We start from the raw sequence: 27,494 nt of genomic DNA, 5'->3' as shown, positions 1-27,494 counted from the left end.
GTCCCGGCTGTGGGCAGGTGGGTGGGCTGCGGGGAGAGGGGTGGGCGGGGCAGGGGCTGCGGCTGAGCCTTGTGCCCCCGCAGGGTTCCTGGCTCAGGGTTGGGGCTACTTCCGGCTGGAGGTGCAGGAGTCCGGGACGGCGCAGGAGGGCCTGTGTGTCCGCGTGCCCCGCTCCTTGTACTACCCCCGGAGCTACTGGGACGACTCTGTTCCAGCTCACGGCTACTGGTTCCAGGAAGGGGCCAGTATCGACCAGGATCCTCCAGTGGCCACAAACAACCCAGGTCGTGGGGTGCTGACGGACACCCAGGGCCGATTCCACCTCCTTGGAGACCCCCGGACCTACAGCTGCTCCCTGGACATCAGAGACGCACAGAGGGGAGACACGGGGAGATACTTCTTTAGGGTGGAGAGAGGGCCTGATGTGAGATATAGTTACACACGGAGCATGTTCTTCCTGCGTGTAACAGGTAAGGATGGTGTCAAGGAGAGGACCCACAGACGCAGGGGCCCTGAGGGCCCCCAGGGCACGGCTGGGAGGGGACCCCCTGTCTTCTCATCCTGGGAGGGGCCCAAGGGGACCTAGGAGGACAGGACGCTGCGGCTGGCCTGGGGCAGAGACAGCTCTGAGGGGCACACCCGGGGTCCCCCCTCCAGGGCCTGGGTCTGCTTCTCTCTCCTCTCCAGCTCTGACACAGACACCCGACATCCACGTCCAGGGGACCCTAGAATCTGGCCGCCCCAGGAATATCACCTGTGCAGTGCCATGGGCCTGTGAGAGGGGGACGCCCCACACCTTCTCCTGGATCGGGCTTGCCCTCACTTCCCTGCACCCCAAGAGCCCCCATTCCTCAGTGCTCACCCTCACCCTGGGGCCCCAGGACCACGGCGCCAACCTCACCTGCCGGGTGACCTTCCCCGGAGCTGGCGTGAGCTCGGAGGGGACCGTCAGTCTCAACGTGTCCTGTGAGCGCGGGGCCAGCACGCCGGGTCCCTGAGGGCGGAGGGCGTTGGCGAGGGGAGGCCTGGGTGGGATACTTGGGGACTCTTCTTGCAGGCACGCTGGGGTCAAGACGGGGAGAATGCTGAGACCCCCCCCATGGGGTCCTGTTACTCATGACACCTCATCGTACTGCAGGAGGACACTTACTCCTTTCTGTTCCAGGTACTCCACGGAACCTGGACATTCGTGTCTTCCGGGGAAACAGCACAGGCGGGAGAGTACCTGGGTGGCATGGAGGTCAGACGCAGGGATGTTGTGAAGATGGACAGAATCGAGCCCGTCACTCCTCATCCCCCCTCTGCTACGTCCGCCCTCCGCCCCCCAACCCTGTCCCCCGGCAGGACTCACTTTAGGGCCACTGTGGATTCCTAGTGACAGCTCAGCGTCACCTCCGCTTGCTCCCTCCCTTCCCACCTCTCCTCCCTCCTCACCTTCCCGTGACATCCTTTCCCTGCTTCCCTGCCACCTCCCTGTCTCCGTCTCTCCCACAAGGAGACCGAGTGTCCAAGCTGGGTACCAGGCTTCTGGCTGATTTCTGCAGGATTCCAAGGGGAAGCTCATCTACCCCGGGGTTTCCAGTCCTACCTCTGCCCTGAAGACCCTCACAAACCTCTGTCCTGAGTGCCCTCCACTCCCCCTGCAAGGGACCCTCCGATATGAGTAATCCGAGCCTGAATCCCGGAAACTCCTTTAGACTCTGTGTCTCACCCCGTCGTCCCCAGGACTCAGTGAGTTCTGCAAAGTTGACTTTCTGAAAATGACTCGCGTCGTCCCCCTCATCCACCCCCATGACCGCAGCTCCAACTCAGGCCTCCGTCCTCTCTCTGGCCTGGACCCAGACCAGCCTCCCCTCTGGCCTATCAGCCTCTCGTCCTGGCCCTGTCCAGCCTGCAAGAATTGGGACCCCAAAGGGATCTCTACATGCCCCAGATCTGACCCTATGACCTCCTTGCTCAGAACCCTCCCGTGGCTCCCTGGGGCCCTTATCACCTGTGTGCAGGCCTCCAAGTGGCCAGACCCACGTGTGTCAGTGCCCTGCACGGTTTCACACATCAAGGGCCACCTCTTGGGATGTTCTCTCCCAGGCCTAGATATGGCCGACTCTTCCTCAAGCGTCTGCATCCCCCTGTCCTGGGATCATCAAGTTGCCTCTCCTTCCCTCACCTCACCTCACAGACTGCCCCCCCCTCCTTGGCCTTGCCTGCAGGCTTGTCTCAGAGCCGCTCTTCCTGTGTCTGGGAGGACAGAGGGAGAGAAGGGCCTCTCAGCCTTGCCCTTCTAGCTCTCTCTGTCTCCCTAGTCCCAGAGATCCTGGGCGATGCCACCTCCCTTCGAGTCATGGAGGGCCAGTCCCTTCGCCTGGTCTGTGCTGTCGACAGCAGCCCACCCACCAGGATAAGCTGGGCCCGTGGGTGCCTGACACTGAGCCCCTCACAGCCTTTGCATCCCGGGGTCCTGGAGCTGCCCCAGGTGGCCTTAGGGGATGGAGGAGAATTAACCTGCCGAGCTCAGCACCTGAGGGGCTCCCTCCGTGTCTCCCTCAACCTAGTTGTACAGGGTGAGTATAAACAAGGGTGCCTGAGTTCTGAGCTAGGGTGGAAAGCAGGGTTAAGGTGTGGACTTAACAGGGACTTCCCTGGTGGTCCAGTGGTTAAGACCCCATGCTTCCAATGCAGAGGACGTGGCTTTGATCCCTGGTCGCAGAACTAAAATCCCATATGGCAAGCAGCGCGGCCAAAATGAAAACATGGTGTGGGCTCGCAGAAACTCACACCTAACATCCACCTTGCTCTCTCTTTTCGTCCCCCAGGTGTCTCCTGTTCCTTCCCCCAAGTCTCTGGGGAGCGGAGAGAGGGCTCCTGGCCCCTAGTCCTCACCTTGCTCAGGGGGGCCCTGACGGGGGCTGGTTTCCTTCTCACCTATGGCCTCACCTGGATCTACTATACCAGGTGAGAAGCCCTTCTTAAGGTGTCCCTGGTTGGGGGACACCTCCATCTTGTCCTTTCCAGAGCAAACCTTCCACGACCCTGGTCCCTTATTTCAGAACTGTGTTTCCCTTACAGGTGCAGAAACTCACAAGGGGATAGGGTTGAGAGGTGTGACTGAGTCCCCTTCTTCACGGTGGTGCTTCAGAGGTCTATGAACAAGGAGGTCCTGGATGACTTGGCCCTGCTTCCTTTCCAGAAATAACATCTCTTCACATCTGGTCTCCAGGTTTCTTCCTGATAGTTCTACATGAGTCGTTGTGAGGGCACGGAGGAAATAGATATTTTTGTTATTAAATTGAACTATGCGCCCTGTAATATTCTTTTCTTCTATGTGCTTACCTTAGCATGGTTTTGCTATGCCCATAGCCCGACCCATAACATATTGTTATAAATCCCATCATATAGTATTTTTTAAAGTTAATTTTAAAGAGATTTTTTAATTAGAAAAATTAACTATTTTATATTTATCCACATATGAACCATTTCAATTGCTCTTCACCCCTTTGTTGTAAAAATAAAATCCCCTAAGGAAAAGTAAAAATGAGAGGAATTCCCTGTGGAAAGAACGTATTTAGAAAATGGACCTGGTGTGGCTAACAGGTACCCCAGATAAAATGGAGCCAGGCGATCATGACAGGCCTAGGGTTCAGTCACGTACTCTGAGCTCTTAGAAAAATCACGAACAAAAACTATAAGGACTTCTGATTGTGCTAAGGGTCCTACCTGAAAAACCCCTAAGGAGATGCTCCAATGACAGCCATCATTGGAGACTTCTGGTCAGGCTGCAATGACTTGTGGTCAGGCTGCAAGGACCATCCAATCCCCTTTTACAAGTCTCCCAACTGTGGCTCCTGTGGCTTGTGCTTTTAAAAACCCCTCACCCCTTCACCTCCAAGGAACGTACTTTTGGTTACAGCCAAAGGCTTCTTATCCCTGGTTTGCAAACCTTGCGAACAATAAAGCTGTCCTTTTGCGTTAAGGTAACCCTGCCTCTTTTCTCAGATTTCTTTCTAATTTAAGATGACAGTATAGGTTCTCTATAGTATCATCTTCCTTTTATCTGAAGATCTTTTCATATATATTTGTAGTGTAGGTATGCTGGTGATGAAAATTTTCTCTCAGCCATTCTTCGTCTGGAAAAGCTTTCATGTACATTAGTTTTGGAAGGATATTTTCATTGGATTAGGAATTCTAGGTTAAATTTTTCCCCATTCTGTTATTTAAATTCTTTTGGCTTGCCTAGTTTCTTATGAGAATTCTGCCTTATTTTCATCTTTCTTTCTTTGTAGTTTATATTTTTCTCTAGCTGGTTTTAATATTTTCTCTTTTTCACTGGGTTTTAATAATTGAATAATATGTGCCTTGGCATGTAAATGTGTGTGTGTGACAGAGAGAGAGAGACAGAGAGAGAGACAGAGATTATCCTACTTGGAGAGCGTTGAGTATCTTGAATCTGAAATTTTACAGTAGTGATCAAATTTCTAAAAATTGAAGCCAATGTTTATATATATATATATATATATATATATATATATATTTTCTATTCTCCTCTGGGTCTCCAATTTTACACATGCGATATCGCCCAATATTATCTCATTATCAGCTCTGAGCATCTGTTCACCATTTCCATCCTTTTTTCTCTATATTCTTCAGTTTGACTAGGATCTGATGCTACACCTTCAAGTTTACTGATTATTCTTCCACAATATTGAATCTGATGTTAGTCTCATTCAGTGAAATTCTCACTTCAGATTATTTATTTTCTTCTCTAGAAGTTAATTTCCTTGGTTTTTAATCTTATGTTTCTTCTTTCATTATGTTGATGTTTTCCTTTACATCCTTGAGTATATGGATAATATTTGCCATCAATGTTTTAATGTTTTTGTCTGCTAGGTCTGTCTCCTCTGTCATGTCTAAGCCTGATTCCATTGAATAATTTTTCTCTTATTCAGTGTCACATGTTCGTACTTTTTTATGTGTCTAGTAATTTTTCACTGATGGCTGAACATTGTCAATTTTATGTGGCTGTTGACTTGGTCTTGTCTTTCTTTAAATAATACTGGTCTTTTTCTTGATGGCAGTTATTTCTATGTTGGGTCAATATTTTAAAGGTTCTTTAATTTTTATTGAAGTAGTGTTGATGTACAATACTGTGTTCGTTTCAGGTGTACTACATAATGATCTGACATTTGCATACATTATGAACTGATCACCATGATAAGTCTAGTAACCATTTGTCCCAACACAAAACTATTAAAATATCATTGACCATTATTCCTTCTGCTGTATATTACATCCCTATGGCTTATTTATTTTATAACTAGTGATTTGCACTCCTTAATCCCCTTCACCTATTTTGCCCACCACCCCCTCCCCACTGGCAACCACCCATTTGTTCTCTATCTCTGTGAATCTGTTTTCATTTTGTTTTGTTTGTTTGTATGCGTTCTTTTTTTTTGGATTCCACGTATGAGATCATATGGTATTTGTCTCTCTGTCTGACTTATTTCACTTAGCATAATACTCTCTAAATTCATCCATATTGTCAAAAATGGCAAGATTTCATTTTTTTTTTAATATTTATTTATTTATTTATTGGCTGTGTTGGTTCTTCCTTGCTGCGTGTGGGCTTTTCTCTAGTTGCAGAGAGCAGGGGCTACTCTTTGTTGTGGTGCGTGGGCTTCTCACCACGGTGGCTTCTCTTGTTGCGGAGCACGGACTCTAGGCGCACAAACTTAAGTAGTTGCGGCACGTGGGCTCAGTAGTTGTGGCTCACGGGCCTTGTTGCTCTGCGGCATGTGGGATCTTCCCGGACCAGGGCTCGAACTCGTGTCCCCTGCATTGGCAGGCGGATTCTTAACCACTGCGCCACCAGGGAAGCCCCAAGATTTCATTTTTTATTATGTCTGAGTAATATCATATATATTATATATTCATTCATCTGTCATGGACAATTAGGTTGCTTTCATATCTTGACTATTGTAAATAATGCCGCAATGAACATTGGTGTGCATATACCTTTTTATATATAGAAATTTATTTATTTTTATTTATTTTTGGCTGCGTTGGGTCTTCGTTGCTGTGCGTGGGCTTTCTCTGGTTGCGGCGAGCGGGGGCTACTCTTCACTGCGGTGCGCGGGCTTCTCACTGCGGTGGCTTCTCTTTTTGCGGAGCACGGGCTCTAGGTGCGCGGGCTACAGTAGTTGTGGCGCGTGGGCTCAGTAGCTGCGGCTCGCGGGCTCTAGAGCACAGGCTCAGTAGTTGTGGTGCGTAGACTTAGTTGCTCTGTGGCATGTGGGATCTTCCCAGACCAGGGCTCGAACCTGTGTCCCCTGTGTTGGCAGGCAGGTTCTCAACCACTGCGCCACCAGGGAAGCCCCCATATATCTTTTCAAATTAGCGTTTTTGTTTTCTTTGAGTAAATACCCCAAAGTGAAATTGCTGGATCATATGGCAATTCTATTTTTAATTTTTTGAGGAACCTCTGTACCATTTTCCATAGGGGCTGCACCGATTTACAATCCCACCAACGGTGCACAAGGGTTCCCTTTTATCCACATCCTTGCTGACACCTGTGATTTGTTGTCTTTTTTATTATAGCCATTCTGACAGGTGTGAGGTGGTATCTCATTGTGGTTTTGATGTGCATTTCTCTGAAGATTAGCGATATTGAGCATCTTTTCTTGTGTCTGTTGGCCATCTGTTTGTCTTCTTTGGAAAATTGTCTATTCAGGTCCCCTGCCCATTTTTAGTCAGGTTGTTTGGTTTTTTGATGTTGGGTTGCATGAGTGTTTTGTATATTTTGAATATTAACCCCTTATCGGATATACTGTTGGCAAATATTTTCTCCCATTTAGTAGGCTGCGTTTTTGTTTTGTTGATGGTTTCCTTCACTGTGCAAAAGCTTTTAAATTTTTTGTAGTTCCATTTATTTATTTTTTCTTTTGTCTCCCTTACCTGAGGAGACAAAAAGATGTTGTTAAGACCAATGTCAAAGAGCACACTGCCTGGGCTTTCTTCTAAGAGTTTTATGGTTTCAGGTCTTACATTTGGCATGTCTAGTACAGCAGACGGAACAGACTGAGACACCACAGGAACATTTTCTTATGGGGACATCACATGTCTGGTGTGCCTGGGTAGAAGTCATTTGAGAATGACACTGTGAGAGATATTGAGGTGTTTTAAGTTTCAGGAAGGGTGGGTTTGCAGTGAGGGAAGCGTATGGTTGTGGTGACTTAGTGTTTGCTTTGATATGCTCTCCCCCCGGCAGAGACTCAGTTGTACTGAGGTGCAGTGAAAAGAGCAGAATCATTATGTGTAGGTTCAGTGAGAATGAATGCAGCCTTTTTTGGATGAGCAACATTTGCAAATGTGTCCAGAGCCTGAGAAATATTCCCTAAAGAGCTGCAGTTCTTCAGGACTCTGGACAGCAGAGATCCCGGCGACTGGGCTCAAGGGTCAGTGTGTGCCGGGGAAATGGAGCGCCCTCTGGGGGCAGCATCCTGAACTGCAGCACAAGCGGTACGGGCGGGAACTGGGACAGGTGTATCTGAAAGACACAAAGATGCTAGCCAGGGGGTGTCTGAGATACTCCCTTCCCCCCAACAAAGGCTCCTCAGCACCCTCAGGGCCTCAACTACAGCCAGACCCAGACTCTGCAGTCACCACTACCTACCTACCTCTCTTCCCCCTCCTCAACTGCTCCCACCCCATACCTACCCACCCACCCCCCAATCTCACTTCCTCTCAATATCTATCTTTGACCCCGTTGTGACCTCAGGGACAGACAAAGCAGGTGTTCAACATCTGTTGAATTAGAGAAGGAAACCAGAGGCTTGTAGAGTTTTTTCTTAAGGAAAAGGCTCAGAGAAAAATCTGAACATTCTTAGGCAGAGAAGACAGATATGAGAATGACGGATAAAGATTCTCGTGGACTCAGGTAGCCCCTAGTCTGTGGTCTGGCCAAGGGTGGGGGGGGGGAAGGGTGGCTTGGATGAGAAGGCAATTGCAAAGTGGGGAGGTGCTCTGGTCACACTGAGAAAAGGTGGAAAGTTCAGAGGAGGTCAAAGAAATCACCAGAAATCTGGAAAAGTGTACGGGTGGGGAAATGTTGGGGCAAGTTGGTTGTAAGGTCAGGAAAAGCATTTCGGAAGTGATGGCCTTTGAGCTGAGAACAGTGAAAAGGGGGGCAGCCACGGGAAGAGCTAGTGTCATGTTCTTGAGGCGGAAATGAATTTGGTAAATGTGAGAAACAGAGTGGAGATGGCCGGAGTGAATGCAGAAGTAAAGTGAAGTGGGTTCAAAGTGAGTTTGCAGGGGTCATCGGGGGTTACTTCAGGTCGAGTTCTATAGCTTATGGTGATTAGTTTGGATTTTCTCCTAAATCTAATAAGATGCCGTTGCAATGTTTGGGCAAGAGGGTGGCTTGATCTGATCTGTATTTTTAAAATAACTCTGGTTGTTGTGTTGAAACTGCATTACGGAGGGAGCAAAACTAGAAGCGGGGAACTGGATTCAATAGCCTGGGATAAACCATAATGGAAAAGAGTCTGAAAAAGAATGTCTATATACGTATCACTGACTCACTTTGCTGTACAGCAGAAATTAACATAACAATGTAAGTCCACTATACTTCAATGAAATAATTTTTTTCAAAAAGAGGCAAGGGCTCCCCTGGTGGCGCAGTGGTTGCGAGTCCGCCCGCCGATGCGGGGGACGCGGGTTCGCGCCCCGGTCCCGGAGGATCCCACGTGCCGCGGAGCGGCCGGGCCCGTGAGCCGTGGCCGCTGCGCCTGCGCGTCCGGAGCCTGTGCTCCGCGACGGGAGAGGCCGCGGCAGCGAGAGGCCCGCGTGCCGCAAAAATAAAAAAATCAAAATCAAAAATAATACAAGAGGCAGGAAGGATCATCAATAGATTTTCGTCAAACAGAGGAGTGGCGGTGGTGACCAGGAGCTGGACAGTCATTCTCAATCCAGGGTGATTTTATCAACAGGTGACAATGCCGGGAGACATTTTTAATTGTCACAACTGTGATGGGGGGAGGGAGGCAACTGGCATCTAGTGGGTAGAGGCCAGGGAAGCTGCTCAACGTCCTGCGAAGCTCAGGGCGGCTTCTACCCCCCAAGAATTATCGGACTCAAAATGTCAATGGTGCTGAGACCGTGAAATCTCGGACTAGGGTAATGAATGGTAGTGGAGGTGGGGATAAGTGGATAGATTTTTTTTTTAATATTTAAAAAGTTGAACTGACAGGTCTCGCAGGGACTGAGGCAAAGGAAGACATCAGAGTGATGCTAGGATATGGGCAGATGTTGGTACCACAAAACAATACCACTTAGACAACTGAAAAGGAGAGGATTTGAGATGAGAAATAAGAGCGCTGCATGAAAATTTAGATACTAAGTTTGAGATGCCCCTTATGTATTCCTGAGTAGATGTCACATAGACAGGGAAGGATTGAAATATATAATTTATATATAATTGAAATATATAATATATATAATATATTATAATATATAATAATATTATATTATATATAATAATATTATATAATATATAATATATAATATAATTATATATATAATTATATATAATTGAAATATATAATTTATGAGTCATTAGCATGTTTCTTTATTACTGTTGTGTGTCTTGTGATCATTTATTTTAGTTCGTAGTTTAACTTCATCTTGAAGCAACTAGAGACTCACAGGAGGTTGCAGAGAAATGTACAGTGATGTCTCATGCATTCCAGTTACGCCCAGTGTTAACATCTTACACAGCTGTAGGACAATATGAAAACCAAAATATTGATATTGGTAGTACAATTCTGATTACCGATTTCAAAGTGTGGGCCCGGGGGGGAAGCTCCCCACACCACCAGGCAATTCTCCACACTAGCTGGGCATCGTACAACTCAGCACAACTCTGACACCACCTACCTGGAGATAGTATCAGATCGCACAGGTTAAGGGCTCAGTCCCGTAACACTGCCCCCCACCCCCGCTTCAGACGCCAATCACAGGTCCATGTTGTCACTTGTGCTTCTGACTGATGGAGTACACATCGGAGGTTCTCATGACCCATTCCTTGGGTTCAATTACTTTGCTAGAGTGGCACACAGAACTCAGAGAAACGGTCTACTTCTGAGATTACTGGCTTATTATAAGAGGATGTAACTCAGGAACAGACAGATGGAAATGATGCATAGGACAAAGTATGGGGAAAGGGCTTGGGGCTTCCATGCCCTCTCTTTGGGGAGGTGCACCACTCTCCCCAAATCTTCACGTGTTCCCCAACCTGGAAACTCTCTGAACCCCATACTTTTGGTTTTTTAGGAGGCATGACTGATTAAATCATTGGCCATGGGCGACTGACTCACCCTCTAGCCCCTCACCCCTTCTGGGAGGTCAGGGTTTGGACTGAAATTTCCTACCTTCTAATCCCATGGCTCATTCCCCTGGCAACCAGCCCCCATCCTTATGTGCCTTCCAAAAGTCACCTCATGAACAAAAGCTCAGGTGTGGTGGAAAGGGGTTTGTTATGAATAGCAAGACACTCATTTCTGGCTCTGCAGTGTTTTCAGGAACTGAGGACAAGAGACCAATATTAGAACAAAGATGCTCCCATTGCTGTTATCACTGAGGAAATTCCAAGGGTTTTGGGTGCTGTGAGCCGGGAATCATGAGCAAACACCAAAATATATATACTTACTAGAAATCACAATATCACATGTAGCATGCTTTTTTTTTTTTTTTTTTTTTTTTTTGCGGTACGCGGGCCTCTCACCGTTGTGGCCTCTCCCGTTGCGGAGCACAGGCTCCGGACGCGCAGGCGCAGCGGCCACGGCTCACCGCGGCACGTGGGATCCTCCCGGACCGGGGCGCGAACCCGGTTCCCCTGCATCGGCGGGCGGACTCCCAACCGCTGCGCCACCAGGGAAGCCCTGTAGCATGCATTTTTAAAGTCATGGATGAAATAGGACATCCAGGGAGAGTGATCCTGATGCATCCTAAGATTTAGGAGTCAAGGGCAGAGGCGGAACCATTAAAGATGAAGAAGAGTGTCTAGAAAGGTCGAAGGAAAACCAAGGAAGTAATGGTGTCCTCCGTATGCTATGGGCAGCCCGACTCCGGCAGGTACCTTCGAGATGGCAGTTTTAGGTGCCAGGGGAAGCCAGACTGAAGTGTTTCAAGAAGGAAGGGGATGGGAGTTCCCTGTTGGTGCAGTGGTTAAGAATCCACCTGCCAATGCAGGGGACACGGGTTCGAGCCCTGGTCCGGGAAGATCCCACATGCCGCGGAGCAACTAAGCCCGTGCGCCACAACTACTGAGCCTGTGCTCTAGAGCCTGCGAGCCACAACTACTGAGCCCGTGCGCCACAACTACTGAGCCTGCGTGCCTAGAGCCCGTGCTCCACAACACGAGAAGCCACCACAATGAGAAGCCCGCGCACCGCAACAAAGAGTAGCCCCCGCTCTCAGCAGCTAGAGAAAGCCCGCGTGCAAGTGAAGACCCAGTGCAGCCAAAAATTAAATAAATGAATAAATAAATAAATTTATTTTTAAAAAAGTAGGAAGGGGTGACTGAGCACACCAAATGCTGCTGAGCAGGCAGCATCCAAATGAGATGAGAATAGAAATTACCTATGGGTTTTAGCCATTTGAGATCTTTGGTGATCCTTACAAGAGTCTGCGGGATGTAGGGATGGAGGCAAGATTGGACTAGGATGAGAAGGATGGACGGTAAATAAAGGGCAGTTCCTGTGACCTGAAGAACTTTTCCTGTGAAGAGAAGAGCGAACCCTCAGCGTTTCCGGGAAAGTGGAGGAGGGGAGCTGATGGTCTCAGGACCCCCTCCAGGAACCTTTTGGCAGCTGCCTCCGGAAGGGGATGGGTTGGTCCACAACTGGGGTTACTGAAGGGTCCCCTGGCTCCACTCTGTTTCCACCTCTCCCTGGCCGCTTGGCTATAGATATAAAGCTGCCCAACTGACCTCACCTGGTACAGGAGACCTCCTCACCTCCACATCTCAGGGATCAGCTCTGAGCTTTGAAGGCATATCTAACCCTGAGGGCGGCCCACATTCATCGGTGGGGCATGTGAGACCTCTGGGTTGGCCTGGAGGAGCTGGGGATCCACGGATTGGTATCCTTCAGCCCCAGGGTAGCAGATGGTCCTCTCTCCCTTTTCTGTCTGATGGGGTAGCACGGAATAGTGTGGAGAAACCCACAGAAGGCCTGAGATGTTGCCACTCTCCTGGTTCCTCCTCCCATTAGCCCCATAGAGGCATGGAGATGCTCCAAGGCAGAGGTGAGGCTGGATCTAAGCTTTGGGGGTGGGGAACCTCAGTTCTCAGCTCCTTCAGGGCAAGCCCTCAGCAGGACCCAGGCGTCCTTCCCTCCCTCTTACTCCTCCCTCTGAGAGGCCCTTCCTCTGTGAACCTGACAGAAGGAAGGCTGTGATGTCCCTGGATGCAAGGGCTCCCCTGGGAGAAGGGAAACTGCTTCCCCCAGAGAAAGCCCAGGTTGGCCAGTGGGGACCCGGGAGCAGAGTAAAGAGGAGGGTGGATGTTACGGGCTGAATTGCACTCCCCTTCCCCCCAAGTTCATATGTTGAAGTCTTAACCCCCAGTATCTCAGAATCTATATTTGTAGATAGAGCCTTTAAAGAGGTAATTCAGTTGAAATGAGGTCATAGGGCAGAGTCCCAGTCCAGTATGACTGGTGTCCTTATGAAGAACACACATACACACAAGGAAGACCAGGTGAAGACTGGAGGAGAAGACGGCCATCTCCAAGTCAAGGAAAGAGACCTCGGAAGAAACAAACCCTGCTGACACGTTGATCTTGAACTTGTAGCCTCCAGAACTGTGAGGAAATACATTTCTGTTGTTTAAGCCCCTCATCCTGTGCTCTTTTATTATGGCAGCCCGAGCAGACTAATACAGTGGATTCGAGGACTCTTTTATTACGCAGCCCGAGCAGACTAATACAGTGGATTCGAGGACTCTTTTATTACGCAGCCCGAGCAGACTAATACAGTGGATTCGAGGACAGGGATAGTTACATGTCACTTCCTCTGGGAAGTCCCTCTTTACTTTGCCAGGAAGTAGTGACCACCCTTTCCCCAGGGCCCAGCATGAATATCTGTCCCAGCATGTGAGGGGGCAGGGCATTTATGAACACTTCAGTGCTCTCCTGTTTCTAAGGATCTTCATTTACCGAGCTGGGTTCCCTTGAGGTTAGACACTGTCTCATTTACCTATGTGTGTCCCCCTCCGCCATATACAGCATGACACCTGCCACACACAAGCTTCCAGAGCATGGAGGTCCAACAGGCAAACACAGTGTCTCTACGTGCCCAAAACACAGAGTCATTTCAAGGTGAGGGGAACAACAGTCCACATCTGGGGGAGTTTAACTGACTTGCTCCACAAATCCCATGCACCTTACATCGCCTAAGTCTCCCACCATCAGCGTCACCCCTGGGTGTCTGTTCGTATCACAGCAGGTGTTGCAAATGTGTGTCATCCAGCTGTGTGACAGAAGGGGAGACTGGGAAGCAGACGAAGACCTTGGGGTGGATGCTCCTGGGGGACCAGGAGTCAGTGAGCCCATCAGGGAGGGTGAAGGGGTAGGGGCTGGGACCAGCCTAGGGTTGCCAGATTTAGCCAATAAAAATGCAAAGTGCCCGGTTAAAGCTGAATTCCAGATCTCAACAACGGATGATTTTAGTAGAAGTATATCGCGTGCCATCTCCGGGACATACTCATACTAAAAAAATTCATTATTTATCTGAAAGCCAGTTTTAACCGGGCATCCTGCCTTTTATCTGGCAAGACTAGCCCCGCACTCCCACGCTCTGCCCCAGAAATCCACCCTGCCCCCACGCATCGCCATCACCAGAGGCCCCTGTAAGAAGGGCTTACTGGAGACTTTCACTTCTGCTTCCTCAACGGCTCAGGGTCCAGCGGGAGAGTCCCCAGCTTCCACCCACCCAAAGCCAGGCCCCAAGTCTAGACACATGTCCTCCACTCCCTCCCCCAGAGATGACTTGGGAAGGTGACCAGCTCAGGGAGCCCGAACGCCAGGCGAGCCCCCCAGGAAAGAGTGAGCTCACGTGGGCGAGATGGGGGTGGGGAGAGTCCAGGAAAGGAAGATGGGTAGTGTGGGTCTCAGCACCCGAAGCGCATTTCATGCGTCAGCCCACCAGGGCTCAGCTTCCGCCTTCTGTCCTTGCGCAGTACCAGTCGCAGTGTCTGGGGAACGAGCGTGTCCCAGGGCAGGTCCGAGCGCCTGAGATGCTCCTCTTGGCCGTGCTGTGGGCCGGTGAGTGAACGAGGCGGGGGGCCAGGAGGGGCCCGGTTGGGGGCCGGGACTGGGGTTGCAGCTTGAGCCTCTCTCTGTCTCCCCGTAGGGTCATGGGCTCAGGATCCAGGTTTCCAGCTGCGGGTGCAGGAGCTGGTGAGGGTGCAGGAAGGCCTGTGCGCCGTCGTGCCCTGCTCCGTCTCCTATCCCGCAATAGGCTGGACTCTCGCAACCCCCGCTTACGGCTTCTGGTTCAAAGACCAGACCGCCACAGACAGTGGTCTGCCAGTGGCCACAAACAAGCCGGGTCAAGACGTGCAAACACAGACCCAAGGCCGATTCCAGTTCCTTGGCGATGCCAGACAGAATTGCTCTTTGCTCATCAGAGATGTACGTATGGAGGACAGTGCATTGTACTTCTTTCGGTTGGAGAGAGGCCATTACGTGCGATATAATTTCATAGAATACAAGTTCCGTCTGGAGGTGACAGGTACGGAACTGGCTCGAGCTGGAATGGGGTGGGACCCCCCTCCCCCCTTCTCATACTGGGGAGGGGCTCTGGGGAACGGACCATGGGGGACCCCCGGGAGTACCCCATCAGGGTCTAGCATCACACCCTCTCTCCCTCCGTCCCAGCCCTGACTCAGAAGCCGGAGATCTACATCCCAGAGACTCTGAAGCCTGGGCACCAGGTGACACTCATCTGTATGTTTCACTGGACCTTTGAGGAATGTCCAGCCCCTACTCTCTCCTGGAGGGGGGCCATCGTCTCCTCCCACGAGGCCAGACCAAGAACTTCCTACCTCTCAGCCCTCACCTTCACACCCAGACCCCAGGACCACGGCACGAAGCTCACCTGTCGAGTGGACTTCTCCAGAAAGGGACTGAGCACCGAGAACAGCGTCCTACTTGGCGTGCCCTGTGAGTTTGGTGGCGGGAAGGACATCAGGGTGTGCAGACAGGCACGGGGGATGCGGGGGTGGAGAGGGGCAGCCGGGCGATGACGGTCAGCTCTCTGCGGATCCGTGGGGAGGAAGGCGTGGAGTCTAGCGACGCTTGCCCCGGCCCAGGGAGGGGGAATGGGGATGCCGTCTGGACCTGTGTCCATCAGCGCATCTTTGCATCATTTGTCACGTGTCTTCCCGGAGGACAGTCACACTTTCTTCTCCCCGAGGGGGTACTCTCTGGCGGTGGGGGAATCTCTCATTCCTCCCCAAAGCCAGCTCCCAATCCTGTTACAGACGCCCCCAAAGACCTGCTTATCAGCATTTCCCAGACCGATGTATCAGGTACTGAGGGCAACTTGGGGGTGTCAGGAGGGCGGGGGAGTGGTGTCCCCCTTTGCAGTCCTTCTCTCGCGGGCTCTCTCTCTCTCTCTCTCTGCAGCCCTGGAGCCGCAGGGAAACAGCCCCCATCTGGAAGTCCAGAAAGGCCAGTTCCTGCGGCTGCTCTGTACAGCTGACAGCATGCCGCTTGCCACACTGAGCTGGGCCCTGCAGGACAGAGTCCTCTCTTGGTCCCACCCCTCGGGCTCCAGAACCCTGGAGCTGGTGCTGCCCCGGGTGAAGGCTGAGGATGCGGGTCGCTACACCTGCCGAGCCGAGAATAGGCTTGGCTCTCAGAGCCGCAGCCTGGAACTCTTCGTGCAGTGTGAGTGTGGCCAGCAGGGGACTGGTTTGGGGGGGTGGGGGGCGGGGAGGAGGGAGGGGGCTGAGGGCAGGGTCCCAGAGCTCTAAGGGGAGGGGACCTGGAACCCCAGGCCTATGCGGCTAGGGATTCTGCTTCCAGCTCCGCCTGCGGTGGGCGCGGGGGCGGGGGCGGGGGATTTCCCCACGCCCCCCAGCAATTCTCCAACATCAGCGGCTTGCGCTGCAATTCAACTCCATTCTGACGCTATCTACCCGGAGATCCCACAGGTTAAGGGATCACTTTCTGCAAACTGACCCCCACCCCCACCCCCCCGCTTGGGGTTGGTTCCCCTGGCAACAAGCCCTCCCCCTCGGGCGCTTCTAAAAGTCACTTCCTTAACGTAAACTCAGGAGTGGTGGAAAGGGGTTTGTTATAAATAACAAGGCACATTTATCACGCTTCCCTACCATTCAGGAAATCCAAGAGTTTTAGAAGCTCTGTGCCAGGAATAGGGACAAAGATCAAATACCTGTTTCTGTTATAAATCACAATATCTTAGGGACCTGCCCTTCTTACCGGTCTATTCCCTTGGGTCATTCATCTGAAAATCACTCAGTGGGTGATTCAAACCCCCTCCCCCTCCCAGCCCTTCACCCCCAGGGACGTTCACTTTGCCCAGAAGGAAACCCCTGGCTTGTTTAGAGTCAAGTACCCTGTCTCTGTTTCAGATGCCCCAGAGAACCTGAAAGTGATGGTCTCCCAAGGAAATAGGACAGGTAGGAAAGGGGATCCGAGGAACCAAACTGGGAGCCCAGACGTCTGGAATGTCAGCAGGAAGAGGGTGCCTGTGCCCTCAGCTGTTCATCCATCCTGCCTCTTCCCTCCCTAGTCCTGGAAAACTTCAGAAATGGCACATCTCTTCCGGTCCTGGAAGGCCAAAGTCTGCGTCTGCTCTGTGTCGCTTACAGCAACCCCCCAGCCCGGCTGAGCTGGGCCCGAGGGGGACAGACTCTGAGCCCCTCCCAGCCCTCAGATCCTGGGCTCCTGGAGCTGCCTCAGATACAAACAGAGCATGGAGGAGAATTCACCTGCGGAGCTCAGAACCCTCTGGGCTCCCAAAATATCTCTCTGAGCCTCTCCGTGGTCTGTGAGTGCAGGGACCCCTGGGGACAGGACACCTGGGTCCCGGGGTGGGGAGAGGCACCGCTGACTCTTCTCCCTCTGTACAGACCCCCCGCAGCTGCTGGGACCCTCCTGCTCCCAGGAGAATGAGGGTCTGCGTTGCAGCTGTTCCTCCCGAGCCCAGCCGGCCCCCTCCCTGCGCTGGCGGCTGGGGGAGGGGCTGCTGGAGGGGAATTTCAGCAACGCCTCCTTCAAGGTCACCTCCAGCTCGGCTGGGCCCTGGGCCAACAGCTCCCTGAGCCTCAGCGAGGGGCTCAGCCCTGGCCTCAGACTCAGCTGCGAGGCCCAGAACAGCCACGGGGCCCAGAGCGCCACTGTCCAGGTGCTGCCAGGTCAGGGGCCAACTGGACGCCCCCCGGAGGCGGGGGCTGAGAGCGACAGCGACAGGGTCCTGGGGTTGGGTCAGGAGCTGGGGAGCGGGGACACGGGGGCGCCTGTGGCTGGGGGAAATTAAATCGGCAAGCCTGACACTTGGGCCTGGGGTGTAGCGGTTTGCAAGGAGTCGATGGGAAGGGGCTCTAGGTCAACACCTCTGGAATGGGAGCCGGCAGCCTGAGCGCCCAGTGGCGGGTGGACGTGAGGACCCACGGGGATGGGAAGGGCTCAGAGGTGGCTGACCGTTTCCTCGTGCAGATGAGAAGGGATTCGCCTCCAAAGCGTTCTCCAGCGGAATATTTCTAGGAATTGGCCTCATGACCCTCCTTTGCCTCTGCCTCATCCTGATCATGTGAGTTAGGAGCGGCGATGGAGGGAGCGTGGGATCTGGGAGCCCTGGAAAGCGGGGCGGGGCCAGGGCGCACACCAAAGCGGGCGTTCCGTCAGCGTGAGGGCTCTGAGGAAGAAGTGGACCCAAGCAGAGGATCCGGCCCCGGCCCCGGGAGAGACTCCGAGGTCCAGGCTCTCACGGAGGAGCACGCTCCTGGATTACATCAACGTGGTCCCTAAAGTTGGCCCCCTGGTGAGTGCCCCCAACCAGCCGTCTCTTCTTCCCCTTCTCTGACTCCTGTATACCCTCCTCCCCAGCCCCGCCCTCACCCTTTGCCCGAGAGACATCGCAGTGGAAAAGGCCCCGGTGCTGGATTCAAATTCTGATTCTGGCACTTGACCTCTATGAGACCTTCACCAAATCCCTCCCTCCACTGAGCCTCCGTTGCTTCCTCCTTGAGAGCTGGTTTGAGGATTACAACACATGTTATTGCCTAATAGGTAGCAGCTATTCCATTATTACTACTACCAACGACATTACTAAGTAAAATTAATGATGTCACCAACGATTAATATCACTGAGAGACGGTATGTCCTAGTGATGATTAAGCGTAGGGCTCTGAAGTCAGCCTGCTTGGGTTCCTGTCTGCTTTCTTCACTGTGTGTTCTGGGATGAGTCACTTAACTTCTCTGTGCCTCGAATTCTTTAACTGTAAAATGGGGATAATAGTAGTGCCAACCATGTAGGCTCATTCTGGGTATTCAATATGCTCATTTTCTACTCGTAAAGCATTTAGAACAGTACCAGGCACCTAGTAAGTGTTGGGTAAATGCTGGATATTTTCAGGAGAGAACATCTATATGCAGATGATTCCAAAATTTACATCTCCCAGACTCATCCCTGAACTCTAGACTCATAGCCAACTGTCTAGGCAGCATCTCCGTGTGGATGTCTAATAGGCATCTCAAACTTAGCCTGTCCAAAACCAAACTCATGACTAAGCACCGCTTAAAACCCTTCTCCTCCATCCTCTGCATCTTAGCAAACAGCACCACATTTGCCCAGCTGCTCAAGCCTAAAGACTTTAAGTCATTTCTTATTCCCCTCTCTTTTATCCCCCCCACAATCAATCTATCTGCAAATCTCCTCCCAAATCCATCCAAACCACTTCTCCCTCCTCGGCTGGATAGAGCTTAGGGACCAAGAAAAAAAAAAAAAGTGAAAAATGCCAATTTCAGATGGTCACATACACAGGATTCCGTGTATATAACACTCTCAAATGATAAGATTGTGGAGACAGAGGACAGGTTAGTAGTTGCGAGGGGTTCGGGATGGGAGGATGATGAGAAGGACGGCAGGAGGGAGATGTTTGTGGTGATGGAGCAGCTCGATGTCTCGTGATGATGGTTACACCAATCTATCTGCATTAGTTTGCTAGGGCGGCCATAGCAGAGAACCACAAGCCGGGAGGCTTATCCACAGACTTGTCTTTATTGTTTGTTCCTGTCCCGAGATGGAAGGCGAGCTCAGCGAAGGCAGGGTCTTTGTTTTACTGCCTGATGTAACCCCAGTTCCTCAGTCGGTGCCTAGCACGTGGTAGGGGCTCAAGTATTTGTTGAATGAATGAATGAATGAATGAATGAAGGAAGGATGGTCATTTTCCCCTTAGGCTCAGAAACAGAAAGCCAAACCAAGCAGTCCTTCCTGGGCCCCTGCTTCAGATGCTCACCCCCCGGAACCCAGAAAGAACCAGAAGGAGCTCCATCTTGTTTCCCACAATTGTCCAGGACCCAAATCGTCCACTCAAGCCCCAGAATCCGAGAACAACCAGGAGGAGCTCCATTATGCTGTCCTCAACTTCCCGGGCCTCAGACCATGGGACACCCAGAGGCCCAAGGATGCTCATCCAGAGTATGCTGAAATCCAGTTCCACTGAGGGTCTACTGGGCTGGAGGACCGGGATCCAGACCAGGGAGAAAGGCAGAACAATTGGGAAGAGGAGAACAGAGTGTAGTCTGTCTGTCTTTCTGTCTCCCTCTCTCTCTCATTTCATCGTCCAAGGATGGGATGATCCCATCCCAGATCCTAGCATTTTGGAACAGCTTGATGAATATCTCCGGAGCGGCCTTCTCCAAATACACTATTCTAAGCAAGGTAAAGCTTTTCCTCTGACAAACTAGGCACCACCCTGGCTGAATACTCACAGTCTCAGTTTCTCAATGTTGGGAGGACCTTTAAAGATGATTAAGCGCTCATCTTTGCCAACCTCACAGTTCAAGTCTGGGTGGCTCCCTATTTTGCTGCCACCTGTGAGCCAAGAGTGTGTTTTACATTTTAAATGGTTAAGGGGAAAATCAAAAGAAGGATGCTTTATGATACAGGAAATGACTTGAGAATCAAATTTCAGTGTCCATAAATAAAACTTTATTGGGGTGCAGCCATGCCCAGTTTTTTCTGTATCACCTATGGCTGATTTCAGGCAGAGTGGAGTCGTTGCCCTGCTAAGCCTAAGATAGCTAGCCTTCGGTTTAGGAAAAGTTTGTGGAATTTTCATGTAATGTAAACTCACCCACTTATTTGTACAGAAGAGCAAACAAAAGCGGAGGTCCAGAGAGAGTTCAAGAGTAGCCAAGGTGACACTGACTAGCTCTGTGACTAGATGGAAGGTTTCTAGGGTGAGGACTTGTAGGGCGAGCAGACTTGAGTGGCAGTTTAATAGTAAGAGGGAAGAAATTAATATTTTTGAATACCTGCTGTGTATCACATTGTGAACCAACTGTGGTGTAAGATTTAAGAGTATCTCCATTGGGAAGATATCTGAGACTCAGAGAGGTGAATTAACTTATCCAAAGACACACAGGAGAAATCGGCAATATCAGGGGTCCCACCCATGGCTGACTCCAAAACCACTGCTCTCCCCGCTTTTTCATAATCCCTCCTGAAGTGGCGCTCTTGAGTGAAAAGGACTCAAAACTCAGGGCAGAACGTGAGGATGGTCAATCATCTCAGATATATATAAAGAGAGGCTAGCTGGTCACCTCATCTCGGCAGGAAATAGTGGTCAGGCTGTGTCCATGAAGCTGGCCTCTGTTGATCTTTTTTTCCCTTTCTAAGACCATGGTGGGGCAGTGGGGGTGGAAGGGATGTCTTTACTCCTCAGAAGGATAAATGCAATTAGATAAAGAGGGAAAGAAAAGAAAGAAAAAGATTTTGAGTTGGAATTTTCCAAGGGTTCCTTTATACAGATATTATCTCTATTACACAGTTGGGCAAACTGAGTCACGAAAAGGTTACAGACACATCCAAAGCCACAGGATTAGTAAGACTTGATTCCAGAGCCCAGGCTCTTGGTCATGACCTTATATTGGCCTCTTGGTGGCTTGTTGAGCAGAGGGGACCTGATAAGGAGGGGTGGCAGGTGCAGTATATGGAAGGGACAAAGGACTTGCACTTGTGTCCAGCTTCTACTACTTACTAATCAGAATAAGTGTAGGCAAGTGACTTTCTCTCTCTGAGCCTTGATTTCCCCATGTATTAAAATAAAGGTAACACCCTTACTTGGAAGGCTTGTTATAATGATTGAATAAGAGAGTACAGATGAGGGGGATGGGGCAGTATAGGGGTAGGGGATTAAGAGGTACAAACTCTTAGGTATAAAATAAGCTACAAGTACATATTGTACAACACAGGGAATATAGCCAACATTTTACAATAACTATAAATGGAACATAACCTTAAAAATTGTGAATCACTCTATTGTACACCTGTAATTTATGTAATATTGTACATCAACTATACTTCAATAAAAACATGTTTTTTAAGAAAAAAAGAGAACACAGATGAAGGCACTTTATAAACTGTAAACTGTTACCCAGACTTTAAGTACGATGATCTGAGTATCAAGTATGATGAGTTATGTATGGTGCATGTCCTTCTTTGATTCAGAAGAATAGAGAAAGTTATCATCTTACATTTGTTTAATGGCAACTATAGTGTTTTAAATTTTCTCGGCTTGTGGAAGGTATTAACTGACTAGCCCAGTTGGCTGTGTCATGGAGCTCCAGTCTGCAGGTGGGATGCAAATAGCTTTGGAGAAGAAGGTAGCAAAAAAGAGCGCTGTGCTCACTGTGTCCTAAGCGCTCTCTGTTTTTCCTCCATAGTCACCCCCGGAGCCCGGATTTGGTAGTTACCGCATATGATGATATGGTAAGGAGGCCCACGCTGACATCTTTTGCCTCCTAAATGTGCCAGTGCCTCTGTGTACTGAATAAAATAAAAAACTGAACTAGCTGAAAGCACTGAAGTTGGCCACCAGAAGCCAGTATACCCAGAGTAATTGAATTACAGACCCATGGAGTAGGATCAGCCAATGCAACTGCCTCATTTTTTTAAACATTTTTTAAAAAACTGAGGTATAGTTGATGTACAATATTATATGTTTCAGGCGTAAACATAGTGATTCACAGATTTTAAAGGTTATACTCCGTTTATAGTTATTATAAAATATTGGCTCTATTCCCTGTGTTGTAAAACATATCCTTATAGCTTATTTATTTTATACATGGTAGTTTGTACAACTGCCTCATTTTATAGATGGGGCTTCGAGAGGGACAGGTTCACACGACAAAATAGCAGAAGTGACCTTCAACCGCAGACAGGTCCTAAAAGGGATGACCACTGCAGGTCCTGAATTCCTTTTAATAAACTTCGAGGGGGCAGAATGCTGGAGGGGCCTCTGTTTCCCCACCTCTGCCCCCAAATCCTGCCGAGCGACCCTTCAAAATTTGTTTGACCTGGGAAATTGCAAGATTATGTTGCTAGGACAACAGGTTTGACCAGGGGTCAGTAACTTTTTTTAAAAAAATTTATTTTATTTATTTTTGGCTGCACTGGTTCTTCGTTGCTGTGCATGGGCTTTCTCTAGTTGCGGTGAGCGGGGGCTACTCTTCTTTGCGGTGCACGGGCTTCTCATTGCGGTGGCTTCGCTTGTTGCGGAGCACGGGCTCTTGGTGCACAGGCTTTAGTAGTTGTGGCACACGGGCTTAGCCGCTCTGCAGCATGTGGGATCTTCCCGGACCAGGGCTCGAACCTACGTCCCCTGCATTGGCAGGCGGATTCTTAACCACTGCGCCACCAGGGAAGCCCGGGGGGTGAGGGTGGTCAGTAACTTTGAAATACATGTGTTAAAGTCCTGACTTCTGCAATAACGACTTGGGACTTGGAGTGGGGGGTTGGGGGAGGAGGGTGTTGTTGTCCAGTCCTCTTGGGGAAAGGCAGGTGCGGATGGAGAGACACAGCGACAATGACAACGGGCTTGGAGCCAGTAGACTCAGCTTGGCGATTCTGCATTGCCAGATGCTCTCCATAGCCAGTTAATTGGAGACTATGAATGCCAGGAGGTATAACTAAAAAATAGGTCTACGTTTCTGATTTCTGACTCGATCGTGCTCTGTTACAACTCTTTTTCTCATCTCCTAACAGTATCTCAGACCTTCTGTTAACTGTCCAGTCAGCTCTGATTATTAAAACTCAGCCTGGTCTTAAATCTTCACCTCCAACTCCGTTTAAATCCCATCGCCTCCCCTCTCCATCCAGTGGAGGTTTTAAGCGGGGACTGGATGCCGTGGAGAAGGGAGAGAGACCAGTTGTCCCTGAAACACCCCCCGTTTCCCAAAGTATTGGGGCCTAGAGGAGGGACACCATGTATGGGGACAAGTGACTCTTGACCTAACTGGCCACAGCAGTGGCCTCTTTTTGGTGGAAGCTGCTTCTCTGGCTAATCCTGGATGGTGCTCTGAGCGGCAGGTGTCCAAACACTGGCTCTGTTGTGGAGCAAAAATGTGAGGACTTGGGCGGATGGGTCTGATGAGGTTTCCTGGACTCTTCTGCTTCTTCTTTTTTTTTTTTGGATGGTAGTCGCCTTTAAAAAAAATTTTTTTTAATTGAAGTATAGTTGGTTTACAATGTTATATTAGTTTCAGGTGTACAGCATAGTAATTCAGTTATATACATACATAGAAAAGAATATGAAAAAGAATATATATATGTATAACTGAGTCACTTGCTGTACAGCAGAAATTAAACACAGTAAGTCAACTATACTTTAATAAAAAATTTTTTTAAAAGCCTTTCTAAAGACAATAAGAAAACTCTGAGTAACTAAACTTTTATGTGGAATGTATAAGGTAAAGTTCACCTAATACTTCAAGTAAGCATGATTATAAATTATATACAACAAACTCCTCCAACATATAGTATGATTCTGATGTGAAATTTTTGGTGCATTTTCAATAAAGAACTGGTGAAAACCTTAAAAAAAAAAAAGGTTATTATGACGAAGAGGCGGCACAAGAGAATCTGGAGGGATGATAAAAATACGCTGGATCTTGTTTGTGGTGATGGTTAATCTTGTTTGTGGTGATGGTTACATGGCTCTATGCATCTGTCAAAACTCGGAACTGCACACCAAAAAGAGTGAATTTTACTGTATTAAAAGATAAATAATACAAATGCAAAACAAACAGAGCACTTTTTAAAAGATTATGAGAATTTAAATGAGTTAATGCAAGTGAAAGTGTCTAAGTGATCTCCCTTTCTGGGGCCCTTCGACCTCCAGACTCCCACTGTCTCTTGAGCAGACACTTCTAGCAAATCCCAGCTTCCAAGCAGTCTAAAAAGCATTCATGACAGCCACATAAACCTAGGGGCACTCATTCCAGCACAAACCTCAGCCCACGAATCTCTCACGCCAGTAACTTCTTGCCAAGCATCCCGGCCATTTTCTGGGGGTAGTGGAAAATAACCCCAAGACTGGAAGGGCCCCTAAGTTGGAGGGGTTGAACGAGTGGGTAAGGCTCAAGGGAGAGAGCAGGGCCCTCAGGGATCTCCTGCAGGGGGACGGAAGGCGGGGGTGGGGTGGGGACTTAAGGGAATCCGTGAGCCCTGTGGGCTGGGAAGGCCCTGAAGATCGAATCTTGGGACTTTGACAGTCCGAGTCCTGTAGGGGGCAGTGAAAGGAAGAGACTGGTCCTAAGACTGGTAAGGGGCAATGAGGCTCCCTAGTGGGCCAAGAAGACCCCTGTATGGGACTCCCCTCAGCCTGGAGACCCCTCTCCCCTCCAAGCTTCGCTCAGCATCGCTAGGCCTAGGCTGGGTCTCCGCGGACGCGGACGATGCCACCTTGCCGGAGAGAGACAAGGGACACTGCTCAGAAACGTAGCCAATCAAAAAGCGAGGGTGCTAGCCCCACCCCCACCCCATCCCCGCCCGGATTTGACGGACAGAGGGAGGAGACGCGGAAGCAACGTGAGCTTACCCGCCAATCAGAGCTGAGGATTACGTCTCTCGCTGTTCACGTAACAAGGAGTAGGAGGAGCTCAAACCTATTGCTGCAGGCGTTCCCCAACAAATCGGAACCTTCGTTCCCTCCCGACGCAGGAATTGATTGGTCACTTTTCAGAACTTGCCTGTCAATTTTGAAAGCTGGGTAAAGGGCATTTTCTTAGAGGCGCAAGAACACGCCTCCGCTCTCCCAGCTCGGGGAGGAGGGCCTTAAAGGGCCAGGTACATGGTAAGTGGCGAGGTCGGACCCTGACGGCAGAAACCGGAGGAACAGTAACAGAACAAAACCAGAAGCAGTGCCGTTACGCTGGAATTGAGTTTTATGTAGCAAAAAAACAGACTTAGCTTACTTTAGGTCAAGAGCTAGTAAGAAGCGGAACGAGGATTCGAACCCTGATTTCGGAGCCCTGTTCGACATAAGCTTCCTAACCGGATGGATGAGACCTGCATGCTAATCATAGTCGACAGAAAAGGAAAGCCAGCCTTCTTGGTAAAAATCTTTAGATTCCAGCCACCTAGCCTTTGCTCGCTCCGTTTCTTCTACATCAACTACCCATTCACCCTAGACCTAGCCCAAAGGCCACCTCCTCTAAAACAAAACAAAAACCAAAAAAAAACAAAAACCTCTCCGGCCTTCTCCCGCACGCCTTGCAAGCGAGCAACAATGTTTTCCTGGCCCCCGACCTCCCCCTCCCCTCCTTGCCTTCAGGCAACGTTTAATCCGCTTCCGGCTCTCACTGTCCTGTTCCTCCCCGTGTCCCGGCTCCCAATATCCCAGAATGTTATTGTCCATCTCTGTGTCTGTCCCCCACCTCTCAAGACTGAGAGCCCTTCGAGAGCAGGTACCGGTTCTGCGTCATCTCGGCGTCACCAGCATCATCCAGCACAGAACTCGAAAGCTAGTCTCGGATTTCTCATCCTTAAAGTGGGATGTTGTGAACTTCGTGTAAGAAAATTCATATTCAAAGGCGCCGCTCAGGTTGAGAACTTTGCATCATCCTTGATTCCCCACTACTCATGTCCAGCAGCCCTGCAGCAAATCCTGATGGTTCTCCCTCCAAAATACATCTTAACTCTATTCACATCTTCCCATCCCCACTACCCCCACCCTCCTTGGAGGGTCACCACCCATGCCTGGAGGATGGCAGCATTCTCCCTAGGCTTCCTGCTTCCACTCTTGCGTTCCACCACAATCCACTCTCCAAACTGCTGGCACTGTGCTCTTCTTAAAACATAAATTATGTCACACTTCTGCTTACAAATGTTCAAAGTCATCTCAATGTTCCAGAATTTAAAAAAAAAAAAATTCCAAAGGCAGCCTAGAAGGTACTATACAGTCTGGCTCCTACTTGTGTCTCCATTAAGCACAGACTCTGGAGCCAGGGCTCAAATCCCAGTTGTGCTACTGAGGAGCTCCGTGACCTTGAGTAACTTACTTAGCCTCGCTGAGGCACAGTTTGAATCTCTGTAAAATGAGGACTAAATAAATTGGAATTAATCATTAAAATAGACCTCTAGTTTGTTAAAAAGAAGAAACTGACCAGTAGTCCTCAAAGCTGTGAAAAACAAGGCAAGACTGAGAAACTGCTGCAGAACAGAGGCGACTGAGGGGATGTGATGACTCAGTGGGATCCTGCCTTGGATTCTGGAACAGAAAAAAGAGGACATTCGGGTAAAAACTGGCAAAATCCAAATCAAGTCTGGAGTTTAGTGAAGAGTCTTAAGAGTCATGTTGGCTCCTTAGCTGTGACAAATGTTCCACGATAATGTAAGAAGATAGCAGGAGGGGAATCGGGGTGAGTTACAAAGTTATCTTTGTAACTTTTCTGTAAATATGAAGGTATTCCAAAATTTTAAATATATATATATTTTAAAAATAGACCTGTCCCTCTCCTCCTAGCTATTGCTTCCCAGTCCCTCAAACACTATGTTTGTTTCACCCTGAGGGACCTTTGTACCTGCTTGTCCCTCCACTGGGACTAATCAACTCCCAGGTCAGCTGGCTCCATCCCACAGTATCCTTCTCCAACCATCTTATTTAAAATAAGACCACGGGGGACTTCCCTGGAAGTCCAGTGGTTAGGACTCTGAGCTTCCACTGCAGGGGAACGCAGGTTCCATCCCTGGTCGGGGAACTAAGATCCCACATGCCCGGTGGCGTGGCCAAAAAATAAAAAATAAAATAACCCTCTGCCCCCTGTGCCTCTATATCACTTGTCCTGTCTTTACACCTTCACAGCCCTCCTGCATATAGGAAATGTACTGCGTCTTGTGTGTTTCTCTCCCAACATGTAAAGTTTCGTTAGCGTGCATGTATTTTGTCCCGGGCTAAATTCCCC

The 27,494-nt window shown here is 49.7% G+C and overlaps 2 protein-coding genes across 2 annotated transcripts in view; both read left to right on the top strand.

Moving 5' to 3' along the window:
* The window catches only part of LOC129391419 (sialic acid-binding Ig-like lectin 14), a gene marked incomplete at its 5' end in the record, with an annotated part of 15,029 nt that extends 703 nt beyond the window's left edge, over positions 1–14,326 (top strand). The window contains 6 exons of the mRNA XM_055078972.1: positions 688–966; positions 1,166–1,213; positions 2,304–2,561; positions 2,814–2,952; positions 12,267–12,300; positions 14,234–14,326. Of these exons, the coding sequence (XP_054934947.1) occupies positions 688–966; positions 1,166–1,213; positions 2,304–2,561; positions 2,814–2,952; positions 12,267–12,300; positions 14,234–14,326 (851 nt within the window). The remainder of the gene's footprint in view (positions 1–687; positions 967–1,165; positions 1,214–2,303; positions 2,562–2,813; positions 2,953–12,266; positions 12,301–14,233) is intronic.
* The window catches only part of SIGLEC10 (sialic acid binding Ig like lectin 10), a 21,044-nt gene extending 823 nt beyond the window's left edge, over positions 1–20,221 (top strand). The window contains exons 2-11 of the mRNA XM_024132383.2: positions 14,407–14,787; positions 14,934–15,218; positions 15,539–15,586; positions 15,684–15,947; positions 16,655–16,702; positions 16,816–17,073; positions 17,156–17,440; positions 17,742–17,835; positions 17,931–18,066; positions 19,484–20,221. Of these exons, the coding sequence (XP_023988151.1) occupies positions 14,407–14,787; positions 14,934–15,218; positions 15,539–15,586; positions 15,684–15,947; positions 16,655–16,702; positions 16,816–17,073; positions 17,156–17,440; positions 17,742–17,835; positions 17,931–18,066; positions 19,484–19,750 (2,066 nt within the window). The 3' untranslated portion in view covers positions 19,751–20,221. The remainder of the gene's footprint in view (positions 1–14,406; positions 14,788–14,933; positions 15,219–15,538; positions 15,587–15,683; positions 15,948–16,654; positions 16,703–16,815; positions 17,074–17,155; positions 17,441–17,741; positions 17,836–17,930; positions 18,067–19,483) is intronic.
* The last annotated feature ends 7,273 nt before the right edge of the window (positions 20,222–27,494 follow it).

Source organism: Physeter macrocephalus, chromosome 17 (genome assembly GCF_002837175.3).
Source record: "Physeter macrocephalus isolate SW-GA chromosome 17, ASM283717v5, whole genome shotgun sequence".
NCBI classification, from domain to species: domain Eukaryota; kingdom Metazoa; phylum Chordata; class Mammalia; order Artiodactyla; family Physeteridae; genus Physeter; species Physeter macrocephalus.
This window is presented reverse-complemented; position numbering and strand designations above follow the sequence as displayed.